Source organism: Bos javanicus, chromosome 8 (genome assembly GCF_032452875.1).
Source record: "Bos javanicus breed banteng chromosome 8, ARS-OSU_banteng_1.0, whole genome shotgun sequence".
NCBI classification, from domain to species: domain Eukaryota; kingdom Metazoa; phylum Chordata; class Mammalia; order Artiodactyla; family Bovidae; genus Bos; species Bos javanicus.
The window spans coordinates 100,910,290-100,930,685 of NC_083875.1; the positions used below are offsets into that span (position 1 = coordinate 100,910,290).

At 37.6% G+C, this 20,396-nt stretch overlaps 1 protein-coding gene across 3 annotated transcripts in view; it reads left to right on the forward strand.

The window, feature by feature from the left end:
- Positions 1-18,830, forward strand: part of MUSK (muscle associated receptor tyrosine kinase) — a 99,222-nt gene extending 80,392 nt beyond the window's left edge. For 2 of the 3 annotated variants that reach the window (XM_061426473.1, XM_061426471.1), the window contains 5 exons: positions 4,118-4,293; positions 9,240-9,441; positions 9,935-10,126; positions 11,485-11,633; positions 12,897-18,830. In XM_061426473.1, coding sequence (XP_061282457.1) covers positions 4,118-4,293; positions 9,240-9,441; positions 9,935-10,126; positions 11,485-11,633; positions 12,897-13,579 — 1,402 coding nt within the window. In that variant the 3' untranslated portion in view covers positions 13,580-18,830. Of the gene's footprint in view, positions 1-4,117; positions 4,294-4,956; positions 4,981-9,239; positions 9,442-9,934; positions 10,127-11,484; positions 11,634-12,896 lie in introns of all 3 variants that reach the window. The other variant, XM_061426472.1, reaches the window with a different exon arrangement.
- Positions 18,831-20,396: the final 1,566 nt, after the last annotated feature.

Below are 20,396 nucleotides of genomic sequence, written 5' to 3' on the forward strand. Positions count from 1 at the left end.
TTCTTCAACTTACTGTGGATTTTGAAGGTTTGGAGACATTTTAAGACTAATATAATTTGTTATTTCTTCAGTTAAGAGTATGTTTTCATCAGATATGACATCTAGATATCTCTTAGGGAACAACCAGAATTAAATTGAAGTGTCTTTCATATGCTAGAGCAAAATAAATTTATTGAGTAACTTTTCAACATTTACGCCCTAGACCAGTTTTCATGCTTAGGCCACAGATGTCCTTTCTCAGGGTTGAATATAATTTACATTTTTTTTAGAAAAAAAAAATTTGTTCTTTTTCAGAAAAAAAAATCTCTGTCATTGAGATGTCAAATTTATTAGAATAGGGTAATTATCTCTTAAATCTGTAAGCCATTAAATGTTTTTTCCTAATTCCAGTTGCTATTTAAACAAGTATTTTTAATCTGAAAATTGTTTCAATTTTTTAATCCTTATAAACAATTTATTAATATTGGGATCAAAAAAATAAGTCTAGAAATTTTCACATTTTATTGTTTTTTCTCTCAAATATAATTAATAATTGTTTAAAAATTAGACATTTAAAGAGACTTGGTCTCTGCTTTTAAGGTACAAAATTCATATAGATTATATAGGTATTAGTGTCATGAGTAATTAAGTTGTTCGATCCTTTCTGCTGTTAAACAAGTTTTGCCTGTCTGATTCAACGCAGTAAACCCTTCCACAATAACTGTTTTTTCCTAAGAAAATTTTCCTGCAGTCCTGGCAACTTCCACTTTTTGTACCAATAACATTAGGATTAAAATTGGGCTCATTGTAAATAACTAGTAAGTTTGCTCTTCAGATATTCTCATTTTGTCTCCTTGCATTTGTATTATATCTTTTATAATAGTTTCTATTTGCCTTGATATTTCAAGATGGTTCAGAAGTCTCCAACCACGTTATATTTTACTGCTACTTATTTGTAAGACTTTAAAACATATACTATTCATCCTGGTTTTCTAATCATAAACAATAACTTGTGCCTCTTTCAATGGATGATAAGGAATTTCATTTATTCAGTAAACATTTATTGAGCTCCTACTGGGCTCTAAGCACTATTCAAGGGCATTTGTCCATGGGGTGTATATTGCAGCAGCAGAAGGCAATGAGCAAGGATACATGATAAATAGACAATTTATATATTACCTTAGAAGGTATTAAGTGTCATAGGAAAGGGGAAAAGTGCCCCAGAAGTGCCAAAAGTCATATTTGCTGCTGCTAAGTCACTTCAGTCGTGTCCGACTCTGTGCGACCCCATAGACAGCAGCCCACCAGGCTCCCCCGTCCCTGGGATTCTCCAGGCGAGAGCACTGGAGTGGGTTGCCATTTCGTCCTCCAATGCATGAAAGTGAAAAGTGAAAGTGAAGTCGCTCAGTTGTGTCCGACTCCTAGCGACCCCATAGACAGCAGCCCACCAGGCTCCCCCATCCCTGGGATTCTCCAGGCGAGAGCACTGGAGTGGGTTGTCATTTCCTTCTCCAATGCATGGAAGTGAAAAGTGAAAGTGAAGTCGCTCAGTCGTATTTAGGAAGTGCCAAAAGTAAACTTGAAAACAGAGCGCTACAGGTAGTTCTAATTAGTTAGGGTAACTGTACTGAACCCTCCATACTTGCTTTTTGAAACATTTTGTGGAATTATAAACCAGGCTAGTGTTAGTCAATTATGTTGTATTTGCATTCTGAGAATATTCTTAGCTTTTACATAATTGCATAGTCACGTACACAGCAAGTACCTGGAAGAGTTCTCTGTGTTATTTATCCCTGATCTCAGTCATTTGTTCCATAGAAAAATCCTGTTGTTGTTCAGTTCTCAACTTTGATTCACCTCTTGTTCAGCTAGAATAGAGGTTTTATACATTACATGTAAAAAGTTATTTTTTATAACCTTACATATATGTGTGTTTGACTGGTACTTAAGTCTTGTGCTACCTTCAGTTTCCTTAAAATTCTTGCATACGGACCAGTTGTGGAGGCTGTGCTGTAATGAAGACCATATAAGGCAATCCTAAATTTTGTTCCTTTGTGGGAATATTTCTCTTTTGCCAGATAGTAGTAAGATTATTTCTTTAATTCTTGAGATTCAAAATACTTGTAAAATTCACCTGGGAGTAGATTTCTTTCCTATAAGTAATATAAAAATAATGGCTAATATATTTTCCTCATCAGATTTATATCCTTTTTATTAAGAATGTTTTCTTATAGTGTATCTCTGAACATTTTTCTATCTTTTTTATGTGCTCTAGTTTCTTGTTGGGATACATTGTTAATTTGTACTTTGAATTTCTTGCTTGATTCTCGCTCTCCTCATCGCCTTACCCACCATTTTTATCTTTCATTCTCTCTTTCTGCATTCAGTTAGAACTTCTAAAGTTTTCCTCTATCATTTGTTCAATATCTTGCCAAGTCATTTCTTTTTCAATGGAGATTTCACGTTTCAGTGGAACGAAGTTGTTTTCACTTTTCTGTAGTCTTTATTTTCTTCAGTCACTGTTATGTTTAACTTAACCTAGTTTTCAGTCTACTTTCCTTTTCCTTTTGATTTTTTCCCTTGTGAAAAACTCTTCTGTAAAGGCCATGCTTCAGTGAAAGGCTTCATGTCAATGAAAACAAAAAACCATTTTTTAATTCTCTAGTGTTTTTTAACTTATAATAAAAAACAACTTGCCCAGGTATTTGCTTTCTCCACATAATGTGGGGCTAGTTTTCTCATATGTCCCATGTTGCTTTTACACAGTTTAATTGTAACATCTGAATACAAAAAGATGTGCTTATGCGACTCAAGGATGGAACCAAGCATAGTTAGAAGCAGGCCAAGCAAGGTTTCTACAGTTCTTCAGCTTCGCAGAAGGCTGAAAGCCCCATTGCTTCCCCTACTCTTGCAGACATATTAAGAATCTACATCTCATTGTTATACTCATTACCCTCATTGTATCCCATCACATCTGTATGCACAGCCCAGTCATTTCACACATGTTCATTTGGTCCATATTGGCAAGTGGTTGCCTGGAAAAGTGGGAGTGTAGGCCTGAGCGTTAAAAAACACATATGTATATGTAGGTACACATACACATGTATGGACACACACTTTCCTACTCTACACTTCAAATATTGAATGAATAACACTGCTATTATCCTTAATTTCATTCATCTTTAATATCCTCTTATTATGCATCCCAAATATCTTAATTTGGAACTAACCTGGTTTCTCCTGTGTAGTCTATCTTATTTTCTATAAGATAAACTTGAACAAATATTAAGCCACAAAATTCTATAGAATCCAACTAGTCTACCTCGTCTTTCTTCAGCCTCTTCACTCGTGTGTGTGTGTTAGTCTCTTAGTCGTGTCTAACTCTTTGAGATCCCATGGACTGGAGCCCACCAGGCTCCTCCGTCCATGGAATTCTCCAGGCGAGAATACTGGAATGGGTAGTCATTTCCTTCTGCAGAGTCTCCACTCACAGTACAACACAGAGATGACAGTTATAGCTTCATTTTCACATGGACGTTACTCTAGCTCTCTCAGATCAAAGCACACACAGCTATGGCACAGGACTCAGCTTCTCCAAGGGCAGGGCAGGGTATGGACCCCCAAGCTCTTCTATAACCATCCAGGAAGGTGATGTTACTCTGTTTCAAAGAACAAAGCACACAGAGACACTGACTGTGTTCCTCAAGCCCTGCCCATCAGCCCTGAGATTATAGAAAAACCTCTCAGGCTGGAGACTGCTTGACAGTGATCCCTGACTTTAGTGTCTGTGCTTTTAAAGTTCTGTATAACTTGTTTCTGAACCTTTGTAGTGATTTTAATATGAAGTTGAGAGAAAACATACCGGGGATTTCTAATCTTTTTACCTTTTGAACCTCAAAGTTCTTTCCTCCAGTAGCATTAGTGATGTTTTAAAAACAAGATAGTATTTCATCTCACAGGATAATATACTATATATTTCATTAAGTCTCACGTTATTTACAAAAGGATCTATACATGGACACTTTTGCAAGAACAGACAGTATACTACAATGATGCTTTGAAAATACAGGATTTAGGCTCCAATTTGGCTTCAGGGTGCTATGATTCATTAAATTTTGTTCTCCTTAAATCACTTTAGAGAATACTGCTTGGCAGTAAAGGAGCTCTTCTGTGCAAAAGAATGGCTGGTGGTGGAAGAAAAGACCCACAGGGAACTCTACAGATCCGGGATGCTTCTGTTCTCCATGCCAGACTGCAACAAACTCCCCAGCATGCACTGGGACCCCATGGCCTGTACCAGACTGCCATACTTAGGTAATAGAGTTCTCTTGAGACCTTGGAGATTTAGAGAAATGTACTATTTTGAGGAAACTGGGGTGTGAATTTAAATCTCCTATCATTTCTAATTTTTTTTTGAGTTCTGCCTTCCTTCCATACCTAATAATAGAATCCTACTGCTATCCTAATTGCACCAGTTAGCAGCATAAGGATTTATTCCATTTGTTCTAAAAGAAATTAAAGAGTACTTTTCAGAGCTGTTGAAGATCTTACCTTACCTCATAAGCAGATCTGATGACAGCTTATAACATTTTTTGGAATATGCAGAGCAATGGCTAAGAAACATCTCATATTTTGTCAGAGAAGTGGAATAAAGAAATAAAGTCCTCTTTCTTGGCCAAGGAAGCAGATTTTTCAGCATGCAAAAATAAGCCACATGTTTGAAAATGCTGATCTCACGAAACAAAGCTGAATGGCTGCATGTTGCTTTAATGAACTTCATTTGTAAGGAGCTATGTGGTTAGCCCTAACAGCTGGATTCATTCCAAAGACGCAATCCTTTCACATTTGAATGCAAAAAATGTTTTCCCGTTGTATATTAAAAAGCTGAAAGGGAACTTGTATTTCTTAGCACTCTCTCACAGAACATAGGAGCTATCTGGATGTTCCTAAAACAAATTTTTATCCTTTCCCCTTCAGATTATAAAAAAGAAAACCTAACAAGTAAGTATTTTTGTTTGTGCCCTTGAACCTTATGTGTATGTAACTGGATTCATGCATGCGTATTTACACCCATATTTCATGATGTCTAGGACAAAGTACAGTCTCTCTCTCTTAAAGGCTTTTCACTATACTCATCCAGGGTAGAATATGAAGGCAGATCATTGGAGATCCCAGTTTACAGCTCCTAATTAGGCCATGGAGAGCACGATATTTAGTGAATGATATAAATCCTATTTCCATCCCAAAGTTATTGAGCAGCATTGTCCCTTCTATGGCCATAAAATAAGCCAATTCAAATTATCATCTTTTGATTTCACATTCATGATTTTTATATCACCTAATTCTTTATAGAGGAAAAAAGTGTTTTGTGCCCTTGAAACCTTATGTGTATGTAACTGGATTCGTGCACGTCTATTTACATCCATATTTCATGATGTCTAGGACAGAAGTATAGTTTCTCTTAAAGTACAGTCTCTCTTCATTGAGCCAATTCATGCTCTTTCTTTGTGACAACTGGTCCTTCTTTTGGAAGACAGGTGTTTTTTTAAAACAGCTAGTTTTCGGTATATAGTTTACTGGGTCAAATCAAACAGTTTTAAAGGGGTCATCTCAAAATCTCTAGGAAAGAATTCCGCAGTCTTATCTATAGACCTTCCCCAACTCAACAATGAAGCTTGTAGGTACCCTTTTAGAAAAGGAGGGGCACTGCTTGATTCAGGCTCTGGCACACGTTATTCCTTTTTTGTGAAATACTGTCTCTCCTGACTCCCCCTACCCGCTTCCCCATGGCCACACCCACACATATACCTTCGACCAGTTACACCTACTCACTCTTAATATTTAACTTAAAAGTTACTCTAGAAAACCTAGCCAGAATGCCGAAACTTGGACTCGGGCTACCCCTGGATTCTCACAAGCATCCTTGTTCTCACTACTCTTGTAACACTCTTTATATTTTATTGTAATTATTTGTTTTCTAATTGCTTCCCAGCTAAGTACTCTAACATAGAGAGTTGTCATGTCCACCACAGTGTTCTTGACACTTAATAATCAATATTCATTTAATAAGTCCATTAATATGTGGACGAATGAGTGAATAAGACTCCTCTGATGTTCAAAGGCAACGGATAAAGAGATAAAACTGATGAGAGAAGAAAAAGATTAAAAGGAAAGAAACTGGAGACTGAAATTGATAACGTGGACCCAAAGAGATAATTGATATTGTATCGATTAAAAATTACCCTTATATATACTAATACGGTTACATTGCCAATTCCATAAATTTCATTACATTCCTTCACATGTTAAATATGGTATGAATGGCTCTGGTGAAATGCAGATACAATAATAGTCCCCTCTCTCTTTTAATGATTGGTCCTGCTTTTTTATTAGCAGGAAGGTTAGCTCTCCGATTTAAATCCCCCTTCCCACTCATCTGGTGGCTCAGCTGGTAAAGAATCTGCCTGCAATGTGGGAGACCTGGGTTCGATCCCTGGGTTGGGAAGATCCCCTGGAGGCTACCCACTCCAGTATTTTGGCCTGGAGAATTCCATGGACTGTATAATCCATGGGGTTGCAAAAAGTCGGACATGACTGAGCGACTTTCACTCACACTTCACTCCCACTCATCTTGGACTGATTTTTTAAATCTTTGAATGTCTCAGTCCAAAGAAAGTCCGAGCAGCTTTCAAACCATCACAGAGGAACCTGGCAAGTCTGTAATGCCCATCACTGCTGTGACGCTTGATGAGAAATGCTGCCATTGGTCCTGCACACATATTTTATTTATTGCATTTATTGCTGTGCTGAGTTTCTTCTAGTTCCAGGTACCTGCTGGAGCCACAGGGGTGACCAAACTCCGTCTCCATAAGCTTTAAAACCCACTTACTTAGCTGTTGGTGCTCAGGGAAAAATCACTGTGTCCACAACTAGACTAAAAAGTCATACATGGGCACCCCTTATAATCTCTGCTTTTACAAGTATCCTATTTCAAATGGCTTCAAGCACTGACAGCAATGAAAGTTTTCCTTTGACTTTGTGATGTGTTATATTAATATAGCTCCTCTATGAAATCATTGTATGTGTGTGTGTGTTTTTACTATATTGCAGTTAATTGTTAATATTTCATTTAGGATCTTTTAAATCTATGTTCTATAATCTATGTCTGCACTTTTCTTCTGTGCTAACATTGTCAGGTTGTGATATTAGTATTACAACTTCCTGAAACAACCTGAAAGATTTTTCTCTTACTGGAACATAAACTGTATCTCTTCTAAGACTGAAAGAATGTAATCATAATACTATAATAACTTAAATTTCCTGATTATGACTATTTTCAGATTTTTAATTCTTCAATTTGGTAATTAGTATGTTTCTATCATTTCCCTCAAGATTTTTAAAATGTAACTCCACAGTTATATATTACTTCATATTTATTGACCTTTGAATCTATTGTTAAAATGACTTTATCATTCCTAATTTTGTATGTTTGTGCCTTTCTCTTTTAAAATTAAAATGCCACTGATTAGACTACTTGATAAATATTTATAAGACTATTGACCTATTTTTAAGTCTATCATTTCTGTTATGTGTATTCTAACTTATTAATTTCTGCTTGTACACGGCTGTTACTTTATCACCTGTTTTTCTTTGTTTTCTGTCGATTTTGTTTGTTTTCCAATGTCTTGAATTAGATGTTCAGCTCATTCACTTTCATTCTTTTAATTTAATGGAAGGAGATAATGCTATGAGTTTATCACTGAGCACATCTCTGGCCAAATCTCATAAACACTGTTAGGAAGTTATTTTGTAATCTGTAACTATGGCTAATTTCTACTCTTTGATTGAAAGGTTATCAATTTCTTTCTTTTTTTTAATGTCCTATTGGATTTTATTTAATCTACTATTAATTGCATTTTGATCAAAGAATAGATCTGCATAATTTCTTCTTTTGAAATTTACTTGGATACATAATCTTAGTAATTATGACCTGACAAAAAAGATTATGTCTATTGGTATCCCACAAATATTTAAAAATAAAGTTTATCTCTCTTTTTAGGGTACAAAGTTCATTCTTTAGTATTAAGACATTCTTGTTGATTATTAAAATATTTTCTATCCGTGTTGTCTTTACTCAATCAAATAAACGGATTTAAAATATAATTGACAGTGTGATTTTAATAGATATACAATGGACTTTGAACCCCATGAACAGAGAGATTTAGTATGACATCTTTTGGTTTCCCTGGTGGCTCAGATGGAAAAGAGATTTAGTGAGATTTAGTATGAGATCAGGGCTTTTCCCAGTGGCTCAGATGGTAAAGAATTTGCATGCAATTCTGAGGAGACCCAGGTTCAATCCCTAGGTGGGAAGATTCACTGGAGAAGAGGAATGGCGACCCACTCCAGTATTCTTGCCTGGAGAATTCCATGGACAGAGGAGCCTGGGGGTGTGGGGTACAGTCCATGGGGTCGCAAAGAGTTGGACACGACTGAGTGACTAACACACATATTTTTGGTTTCCAGCAGTAATGCAGATTTTACCTTATTTGTATATTGCACTGAGCTTTTTAAAAGGAGTTTGAAATGAGTTTGTTAGATGAATCAGCTTTCTCATTGTGTCCTACTATTTCCATTTTCCACATTCTTCCATTCGTTTTTGTAAAGCAATAATACATATATATAAAAGCTCAGCTTCAGACAATCCTGACTTTAATTTCATAAAAATATTTTGTTTAATAACAATTTCCATGATTGTTGTCAGGTCATAAACAATATGATGCCTGTAAAGAACACTAGCTCAGGATCTGCATTTGTCTTGGAAAAAACGTGTTCTTTCTCTGTGTCTTATCTTTAAAATTCTATGAGTCTATAAGCTGGATAACTCAGACAGTAAAAACTCTGCCTGCAATGCAGGAGATCCGGGTTCGATCCCTAGGCTGGGGAGATCCCTTGGAGAAGGTAATGGCAACCCACTCCAGTATTCTCGCCTGGAGAATCCCAAGGACAGAGGAGTCAGGTGGGCTACAGTCTGTAGGGTCACAAAGAGTTGGCCACGACTGAGTGGCTAACACACATAAGCTGGATTTACTTACAACTGGACCTCACTGGATTCTTACAATTGCACTTTATAGATATAAACCCAGGGAGAACCTGATACATAAACAAATGGTCTTAAGTTTAGTTTACTGATTGCTTAAATACAAAAGTTGCTTCTTAAACATTTAAGGATGAATGAAAACACTGTTGTTGACTTACAGCATTCCCGCCAATGACGTCCTCAAAGCCAAGTGTGGACATTCCAAATGCGCCTTCCTCCTCCTCGCCCTCCTTCTCTGTCTCACCTGCGTACTCTATGACCGTAATCATCTCCATCATGTCCAGCTTTGCCGTATTTGTGCTTCTTACCATAACTACTCTTTATTGCTGCCGAAGACGAAAACAATGGAAAAATAAGAAAAGGTGAGATTCTAGTTTAAGTTCATCCCTTAACACTTTAAAATTTTTATTTATTTCACTGGAGATGGGAGGAAGCATATATATAGTCTCTTTATGACACCCATTGCCTTGTTTTAAAGTTAAGCACCCCCATCACGATCTTTAAAAATGTCAATGACTTTTTGCATAGGATCCCTTGTCCTAAGGTTAGTTTCTTGCAGAAGATAGAATCAAAACCACAATTTGGAAGAATATGGTTGTTTCTGCTCCCCATTAGCTCCTTCAGCCCCACTGCCACTACCAGACTGGATGGTGACAAAATTCCTGAAGAAAAAGAAAAAAAGTGTCTTTAGACTCCAATCTAAAATCCTTTGTTGCTCTAAAACAGAAGGATCTTTCATAAACTTGGCATAATTTGTTTTGTTTCCTCCTAAACTCCTATGTCTCTGTTGAAGCTGAGTACAAAGCTCTCACCTGGCCCTCAGCTCATTATTGATCTTACCTGTCTTACCTGCAGAGAATCGGCAGCAGTAACCCTCACCACTCTTCCTTCTGAGCTCTTGCTAGACAGACTTCACCCCAACCCCATGTACCAGAGGATGCCACTCCTTTTGAATCCCAAGTTGCTCAGTCTGGAGTATCCCAGGAATAACATTGAATATGTGAGAGATATTGGAGAGGGAGCATTTGGAAGGGTCTTTCAAGCAAGGTAAAGTTGCCCACTTCAAAAAAAATCTACCCACAAAAACACCTTGTGTCTGAACAGCTACCAGGCCGTAAACTTGATATCTGTGTAATTATGTATAATATTTATTATCAAATTAGCTAAATCTTCACATAACTCACCTTATTGTTTTGGGTACTATAGTTTGAGTCTTGATAATTTTCCCTCTTTGCTGGAAAATAGGGCTGTATTTATGGAGACAATCTTTATAAAGTGTTCTCATGATAAGCAATTTGCAAAATTGAATATTTTTCAGAAGAGAATTTTGTCAGACATTTTAAATCAATTTCTTGCATTGCTTTTAGTATTATTTCTAAAATCTCTTCCATTTTCAATTGCTATAGTCTTCACTTAAAATTTTCTCTGAACTAATGTTTCAGTTTAAGAACTCAGAGCCTGATACGTGTAGATATTAAATAGATGTTCACAGAATGGCAAGACAGAAAAGGAAAAAAATAATGTAGAAATGGCAGATAACGTGCTCAAGAAAGGAGTATGTATTAGGGCCAATGCTAGCCCAATTAATGTCTTTGTATGAGCTGCAATAAAATAACTTCTCTTCACGTAGCTCCAGAGACACATAGCTTGGCCACAGAATGTAGACTTGGTTTTAATCACCGACTGTCACTTTGGCCTGTTGCTCTTGGGCAGGACACAACATTACCTCTACATACAGTGGCCCTAGTATGGAGGTTACATGATTAATGAAAATCTCACACAAATATTTATTGGGAACCAAAAAAAAAAAAAAAATGAAGGGCTCCCCAGGTGGCAGTAGTGATAAAGAGCCTGCCTGCCAGTGCAGGAGACGAAAGAGACGCAGGTTCAATCCTTGGGTCAGGAAGATCCCCTGGAGGAGGGCATGGCAACCCACTCCAGTATTCTTGCCTAAGAACCCCATGGACAGAGGAGCCTGAAGGGCTACAGTCCACTGGGTCACAAAGAGTTGGACACGACTGAAGCTACTTAGCATGAATGCAGAAAACTGAAAGGCACACTTGTAGGCCTGTAAATATAAAGATGAAAAAGTCATGGTTCCTGCCTTCTAGGAATTTAGATTCTAGCCAGCGATAAAGGGATTACAATGGTAATGATCATCTAGGCACTTCTGATTTCCTGTTATTTATAAATAACGCATCTTCAACCTTAATCTGTTTTGAAAATAACACTAGTGATTTTTAATTGGAGTCAAGAAGTTTTAAGTGTGACCATCTTTCTTTGGTTCGGTGGCTTTGGGAAAGCCTGCATGAGTGGGGGGATGTGGACAAACATGGGTAGTTATCATGTGACTATGTGTAATACTTCTGATCTTTGATTTCTTGCTCATTAAATGTATCTCTCAGGGCTCCAGGCTTACTTCCCTATGAACCTTTCACAATGGTGGCAGTGAAGATGCTCAAAGAAGAAGCCTCAGCAGATATGCAAGCAGACTTTCAGAGGGAGGCAGCCCTCATGGCAGAATTTGATAATCCTAATATTGTGAAACTCTTAGGTATGAAACTCTTAGGGACAAGTGGAGAAATGTATGCATCAGAAAAGAGAGACTTGCAGGCTTTTTCTCCTTTAAACTTCACTTCTGTTTTTTCTTTCATTCCTTGATCAGAGAGATGTCTCTGTTCTTCCCCATAGAATATTTTCTGTACCAGGGAGTGGAATAGTTCCTTAAATCACCTAAGTTCAAAAAATTGGAGTTTTAAAAATTTTCTCAGATAAATGTTTTGTCACTTCATTAACTGTCTTTTACCAATTTTATATTTTAATTGTTCATTTATTTTATATAGTTCATATAAATATACCAATTGCTAAAGTCCCTAGAATTAAAAGCTAATACCAAAAGAAACAAGCCAAGATAACAGCATTTTCATTTCCTTTCCTTTTTGAACAGAGACTTCTAACTTTTGCCTGAAAAAATAATGGAGTTAATAATCTATTTGTATGCTGGTGTGAAATTGTGACCATCTGACCTAATATTTCAAGTTGTCCAGTTTCCCTCTTAAATACAGAAAGATTTTAGAATTAACAAATGCCTTTATGGTACACAAAGAGTCGGACACAACTGAGCAACTGAACTGAACTGAACTTTTTGGTACTAAATCTAAGGTTCTATTTATATTAACATTTTTTTCTTTCTGGAAAATAAACGTTTGTAAATTTACCTAAATGTTTAACTGCAGTAACCTGAATATTTCATCTAAGATCTTTGACTGTTTTTTTCCCATTTTTCAAATTTCACAAAATAGTTTCCTTATCATCCTTCTTCAGAAAGGAAGCAGAAAAACAGAGCAACTGTATTACATACTCAAAGCAAACATCTATTCATAAATTCATTTGCTTAATATTTATGGAGTACTTGCTCGCCAGAAAAGTGGTAGGTGTGTGGAATTGAAAGAAGACTTAAGACATAATCTCTATTTTTAAAGGGATAAAATGTTGGGGGGAAAAAACCTCAGCTGAATGGATAATTATAACAGGCTGGTAGGTAGGACGCAGGACTAAGGATAAAGAATAATGGAAGGAAAATCTGATCCAGGAAAGGTCAGGAACAGAGGCCCGCTCAGAGGACGGATAAATCAACTGAATCTTAAAAGAGAAGTAGATGTTTACACAAAGAAAGGGGGTCAGGATTCAACTATGATGCAGTCAATAGAAAACCAAGGCCCCACTTCTTCTGATCTGGTCATTTGCTTTTGGACAATGTTTTCCAATGTGTACTTTAGAAACGCAACCTCTAACAAGGGGCCTATTTTGGTTGCAGGAGTGTGTGCGGTGGGGAAGCCCATGTGCTTGCTCTTCGAATACATGGCCTACGGGGACCTCAATGAGTTCCTCCGCAGCATGGCCCCGCACCCCGGACGCGGCCTCAGTCCCAGCGACCTGCCCCCCGGCTCACAGGCCTCCAGCCCCGGCCCCCCGCCCCTCTCCTGCGCGGAGCAGCTGTGCATCGCCAGGCAGGTGGCCGCGGGCATGGCCTACCTCTCCGAGCGCAAGTTCGTCCACCGCGATTTGGCCACTAGGAACTGCCTGGTGGGTGAGAACATGGTGGTGAAAATCGCCGACTTCGGCCTCTCTAGAAACATCTACTCGGCGGACTACTACAAAGCCAATGAAAACGACGCCATCCCCATCCGCTGGATGCCCCCCGAGTCCATCTTCTACAACCGCTACACCACGGAGTCTGACGTGTGGGCCTACGGGGTGGTCCTTTGGGAGATCTTCTCCTACGGCCTGCAGCCCTACTACGGGATGGCCCACGAGGAGGTCATCTACTACGTGCGGGATGGCAACATCCTCTCCTGCCCCGAGAACTGCCCCCTGGAACTGTACAATCTCATGCGTCTGTGTTGGAGCAAGGTGCCTGCAGATAGACCCAGTTTCAGCAGCATCCACCGGATCCTGGAACGCATGTGTGAGCGGGCAGAGGGCAGTGGGGGTGTCTGAGGTCCAAGATGGGCGAAGAGAAATCGCCAGCATCTTCTCAGACTCTGGGAGCCAGAGGAGTGCAACGCCCGAGCCCCCAGGAGACCCAGATAGCAAAGAATAGTAGCAGACATGGGTACCATGCTGCTTGCTTCTCAGAAAAAAAAAAAAGACTGGGCAGAACTCCTGGAGTGGGTGGAAATTGGGTGAAGGGAAAGGCAGGCGAGAAAACGTGTCAAATAACCGGAGGTAACTACTCTTCCTCACAGGGAAAGTTTGTATTACATATTGTACCGGAAAGAATGCCATCCTGTTCAGTTCCTGAATTAGCTGGCAGCAGAATAAGGCTCTGCTGTATTAAAAATTAATATGAACTGTGGTTGAGAGCTTCATTTTTAATAGAGTTCATTCCTGTCCATTAGGAAAGTAGTGTATTTTCCTGTAAGAAATTTAGCTCAAGCATAGAAAACTCCAAAGAAGGAAAAACCATTCATTGTCTCCTCACTCAAAGATGGGTGTTGGTTTTTTATTCAATTTCTTTCTTGAGTTTAATGCACACTTTTATATTTGTTTGTATTCGACAGAGTTGTGGTTTACTTTATTGATAGAGAGTTTCCAAGGAATAAAGTGATAATCAGCAAGATTATATTTTTATTGTGAATTTTAGTTCTCTTTTTCTTTGTTTCTTTAGAAGTTTTCCTTTGTGTACACATGTCATGAATTTAATCTGCTTGCTTTATTCTTACGGTTTTTTTTCTGAAAATGTCTTTGTGTCTATTTACCTTTTCTTTTTGAAAATTTTATTGGTACCTTTTTCTTTGTCTCATCTTTCTTTATTTAGGACTTGGTTCCTTTTTGCTTTTTTGGCTATTTTTTCCTTTTATTTCACCTATACAACAAACACCTGGGCAGAAATAATAACTTTCTAAGTAACATTATGGACTGTTACATATATACCTTTTGCAAAGTATATTACTATTACTATTTTCTTCTGTACCTGCTTTTGAAATTACCCATTTCAAAGTTGTCATTCATTAATTTTATTGCCACAGACTATTCCACAGTTTATAACATGGGAATTCACAAGATGCTCATGTGACTGAGTTGTTTCAAACTGATTTTGTTCATTCTGACATTTTTTTCCCATCTAGAAACCAATTTGATAGGTAGCAGGATTAATATAGGGCTATTCACCAACTTTCTGCATGACTGTTCACTTGTTACATCTTATGATTCTTAAAAAGAAAAAAGCAAGACAAAACAAAACCCTCTGAAACTCAGATTCTTGGTGCACAAGATTTCCCAGTGGAGTCCAGAAAATATATCTTTATCTGAGGCCAATATGGATATGAGTTTCTTCCTGATATTATAGAACACAGAGTCTCCTGAAAAGCAAAGAAATGGGAAAGAGAAAATAGCAGTCTACTCTGTGGCCAGTTTACTTTCATTCAACCTAATTGGTAGTAAGGACAGTGGAGAAATGGTCTGAATTCTTGAAAGTAGATTTTCCAGCTGTCCTCTGGAGGGCTCTACCTGATATCTCCAATTGCACCTGCAAACAACTTTGTCATCTTTGCTAGAAAACCTGCAATGCCTTGTTCATAGTCACTGCAGGCCACTGAGACAAGAACACAGTTTTCCCTCTCTTTCACCAATGAAAACTCTATCAGTTTTACTTTCTAAAGCCCTCCTGCACACACCACCTCCCCTTCGAAGCGACCACCCACTGTTCAAACTCTATTGCTATCTCTTCTCTCATCTTTCTCCCATTTCAGTCCAGATAAGATTCCATGGGCTATGACAATACAAACTGACTCACAATTCTGATTTACAAATAAGGAAGCCAGGAGTTAGGACTGAGACCTTGAGAGGTGCCTTAGATTCAAATCGTGCTTTGAGACAGTCATCCAAAGAGCTAGATGAAGAATGAGGTTGCAATATAAGTCTAAGACAGAAGGCCAAGAGGCCAGCAAAGCAGAAAACTTGAGGTGGACCACCATCAAGTCTGGAACTTTCCTGTAGACATCCATGGCGTGACACATGTGTGTCATGTAGGCTCTGAAAACTTCAAAGACATCTTTTTCCTCAGCTGACAGAGTTTTATTATAAAAGAAAAGCCATGAAGTCAGGCCAATCAGAAAAGCTACTCTATTGAAAAGCAGGGGGACTTCCCTGATGGTCCAGTGGCTAAGACTCTGAGCTCCCAGTGCAGAGGCCCCATCCATCCTTGGTCAGGAAACTAGAGCCCACATGCCACAACGAAAAGTCCCACTTGCTGCAGCTGAGACATGGCACAGCCACATGAAATAAATGAAAATAAATTTAAAACAAAAAGAAAGCAGAGTCAGGGTAGTGAGAGTTACTTGGAGGACCTGCCATGGGGCTGGTGCAGCCGAGATCATGTTGCCCTTCGGAGCCAGGTTTCCACCAGCTTGTTCCGTTGTCTGCCACTTGGAGCTTGCTTTGCTTCCCTCCCCACTGCAGGGTAACTGCCCTTACTTTGCTGTCTCTTCCTCATGCCTTCTGCAGCCTCACAGATTCTCTGTCTGTGTGCCCTTTATGTGCTAGTGTTCAAGATCTCAAAGCAAAAATAATCATAGATATATCAGTAAATATAGTGAATGAATAAGTGGACAAGCAAGTAACTATAATAGAACCCATCCAATTTTATTAAATATTTAAAGAAACTGAAAACTAAAATAGCAACTAGAAACCTCATGACAATAATTGTAGTAATACTATCAGCTAGCTTTTCTTGAATACTTACCACATATATTCTAAGGCCTCTAAATATATGTATTTATTTCAATTAAAGTAAATGTATTAACTTAAAACACAACATCCCTGTGATGTTGTAGCATCATTATGCCCTTTTTTAGGTGAGGACACGGGCACAGAGAGGTTGTGTAACTGGGCTAAGCACACAGAGCAGCAGAGCCTAGGTTGTGACAAGAGGCTGAATTCTCAGTCACCATACCAAAGTGCTTCTAATGATTCCAGAGGAAACAACTGAAACTCGATGGCTCTGTGGAGGTGATTTATAATTTGCATCTGGTTTCAAAGCATACAGTATATCCCTTCTACTACCGATTTCCAACCCCATTCTTTTCCCTGAATAACAAAATGTATATTTTAGCATTGTTGCTTTTATAAAAAAAATCCAACTGATGGAATGTGTATATTTCGTGAGCTCTAAATGCATTTTTACGCTATGTCAAGATCACTGTCTTATTTCCTTGGTGCTCGTCCCAAGGTTCTGTATCTCAGGGACAAGGGCCCAGTATTTACCAGTGTTGTTTTCTTTTGTAAATACAGATTTCTTTTTCCATTTTAAAATCAGTGTATAAATTTAAAAAAAGAGAGATCAGGAGAGACATTTACAGGGCTGTTGTCACCAACGGACAGGACCGGCATCAGTAAAGCACCCACAAGTGATATTAAGTGGCAGAATATTAAATGTGACGAGTTCCAGGGACTGTGCATAGTGCCAAAAGAATGCATTTGCTGGTATCACAATTGAGCAGGAAAGGGGCCCTCCTTCCAGTCTGCAGGATATTATAAACCTGTTCTATGTCATTCAGTGTATTTCTAAGAGTACAATTTAATTTCCGAATAATATTCCTTTCTTTGGATGTACCATAATTTAGCTATTTTCCTATTTTTAAAACATTTGGGTTTTTGAACTGAAAACATTTCAGTTTTTTCCAATTTTCAACTATTACGAACAATACTGCATTGGTCATCCTCATTTGGACATGCCATAATTATTTCCTTATAGAAATTCTGAGAAAGAGAATATCCAAGCCAAATGGCATGCACAAAATTAAGGCTTTTGTTATGTGTTGTCATATCCTCTAGAAACACTGTTCCCATCTCTGCATTGTACAGGGGATGTCATAGCCCTAAACATATGCTGTCATACACAGAGAATTAATTCTGTTTTTTAGAAGGCTTTTGTCTACTTGATTATAAATAAAGATGATCTCATTTTTATTTTTAAATTACTAATGAGATTGCACTTTCCTTGTATCTAGGTCATTTTATAGTTCTTATTTTGGGAATCATCTATAAGTCATTTTTCTATGGCGTAGTTCATTTTCTGATTGATTTGTAAGTCATTTTATTTAATAAATAGTAAACCTTTGTTATACTTTGCACAAAACAGAAAAATATGTATATAACTTTTATTTTAAGATAGCATTTGCTTTATTATTGAAAAAGCATATTTGTTTATTTTTTTGAAAAAAAATCAATAATATACAAATAAAGAAAATGAAAAAACACCGCTAGTAGTAACTAACATTAACTCATGATAAATATAGTTCCAGTCTTTTCCATGTAGGTAAGAAGGTAGATGAGTAGACGAGAGAGATATAGACAGACAGATAACCATTTTAAATGAAAACAAGATCAGTCTGTTCTATTGGTTAAAGCTTTGTTTTTATCAGAGTGTATCAAACATCTTCAACATCAACAAATATTCATAGGTAACATGATGTTCATGTGTAACTTCTGATGATGAAATAATATTCTGTTATATGAAGTTACAACTTACTTAACTATTATTCCAAGGTTGGACATTTGGTTTGTTTCTGTTTTTCATTATAAAATACAGTATTTTTATAATCCTATAGTTAAATTTTGTGAGCATCCAGCTCAAGTGATTTCTTTATATATAACTCCTACAAATAGAATTTCTAGATCAAAGGATATACTTTCAAAGCTTTTAGTACACTGACCAACTACCTTCTTGAATTATCAGTATACAATCTTCCAGCTAGATAAGAGTCTTTTTCTTTCAATTTCAACAATACTGAGCGTGAGCATTTTAATAATTTCCAGTATAATAATTGAAGGTGTTCTTTTTTTTTTTTTTTTTTGTAGCTTATGCTTACATTTCTTTAAATAAGATAAGATTGAACATTTTTTCAGTGTTTGGAGGATAGTTGATTTACTCTGTGATTTGCCTCCTACTGTTATTTTTCTATTGGGTAGATTTCTTGCTTGCTACTTTATAAAAACATTGTATATATTAAGGAATTAAATTTTGTCATACATGTTTCAACCACTTTTATCATGTTAAAAATGGACACTTCTATTTGTCTTTTAAGATAGTAAAAGATTTTATTAATCAGGAAGGAATGTTGAATTTTCAGTCTATTGAAATGACTGTGGCTTTTTCCTTAATCTGTTACTATGTAGAAATGTAAGAATTGATTTTCTAATGTTGAAATATTGTTATGTTCTGGGAATAAACTCTCTTTGGGTGTCATATCAGTCTTTTGATTTACTACCAAATCTGATTTATTAACATTTACTTGCATCAATATTTATAAATTCATGGAATTAAAAGTTTATCATTTTTTTCTCTGTTAGAGCTTAGTTCAGTTCAGTCACTCGTCGTGCCTGACTATTTGTGACTCCGTGAACCACAGCACGCCAGGCCTCCCTGTCCACACCAACTCCTGGAGTTAATCCAAACCCATGTCCACTGAGTCGGTGATGCCATACAACCATCTCATCCTCTGTCATCCCCGTCTCCTCCTGCCCTTAATCTTTCCTAGCATCAGGGTCTTTTCAAATGAGTCAGCTCTTCACATCAGGTGGCCAAAGTATTGGAGTTTCAGCTTCAACATCAGACCTTCCAATGAATACCCATGACTGATCTCCTTTAGCATGGACTGGTTGGATCTCCTTGCAGTCCAAGGGACTCTCAAGAGTCTTCTCCAACAACTCAGGTCAAAAGCATCCATTCTTCAGCGCTCAGCTTTGTTTATAGTCCAACTCTCACATCCATTCATGACTACTGGAAAAACCATAGCTTTGAATAGACAGACCTTTGTTGGCAAAGTAATGTCTCTGCTTTTTAATATCCTGTCTAGGTTGCTCATAACTTTTCTTCCAAGGAGCAAGCATCTTTTAATTTCATGGCTGCAGTCACCATCTGCAGTGATTTTGGAGCCCCAAAAATAAAGTCTGTCACTGTTTCCATGTTTCCCCATCTATTTGCCATGAAGTGATGGGACCGGATGCCATGATCTTAGTTTTCTGAATGTTTAGCTTTAAGCCAACTTTTTCACTCTCCTTTTTCACTTTCATCAAGAGGCTCTTTAGTTCTTCTTCACTTTCAGCCATAAGAGTAGTGTCATCTGTGTATCTGAGGGTATTGATATTTCTCCCAGTAATCTTGATTCCAGCTTGTGCTTCATCCGGTCCAGCATTTCTCATGATGTGTATAAGTTATGTGTATTTAAGTTATATGTATTTAACTGCATATAAGTTAAATAAGCAGGGTGACAATATACAGCCTTGATGTACTCCTTTTCCTATTTGGAACCAGTCTGTTTTTCCATGTCCAGGTCTAACTGTTGCTTCCTGATCTGTATACAGATTTCTCAAGAGGCAGGTCAGGTGGTCTGGTATTCCCATCTCTTTCAGAATTTTCCACAGTTTATTGTGATCCACATAGTCAAAAGCTTTGGCATAGTAAATAAAGCAGAAATAGATGTTTTTCTGGAACTCTTTTGCTTTTTCCATGATCCAGCAGATGTTGGCAATTTATTCTCTGGTTCCTCTGCCTTTTCTAAAACCAGCTTGAACATCTGGAAGTTTACAGTTCACATATTGCTGAAGCCTGGCTTGGAGAATTTTGAGCATTACTTTACTAGTGTGTGAGATGAGTGAAATTGTGTGGTAGTTTGAGCATTCTTTGGCATTGCCTTTCTTTGCGATTGGAATGAATCCAAAGGTCAGGACTGACCTTTTCCAGTCCTGTGGCCACTGCTGAGTTTTCCAAATTTGCTGGCATATTGAGTGCAGCACTTTCACAGCATCATCT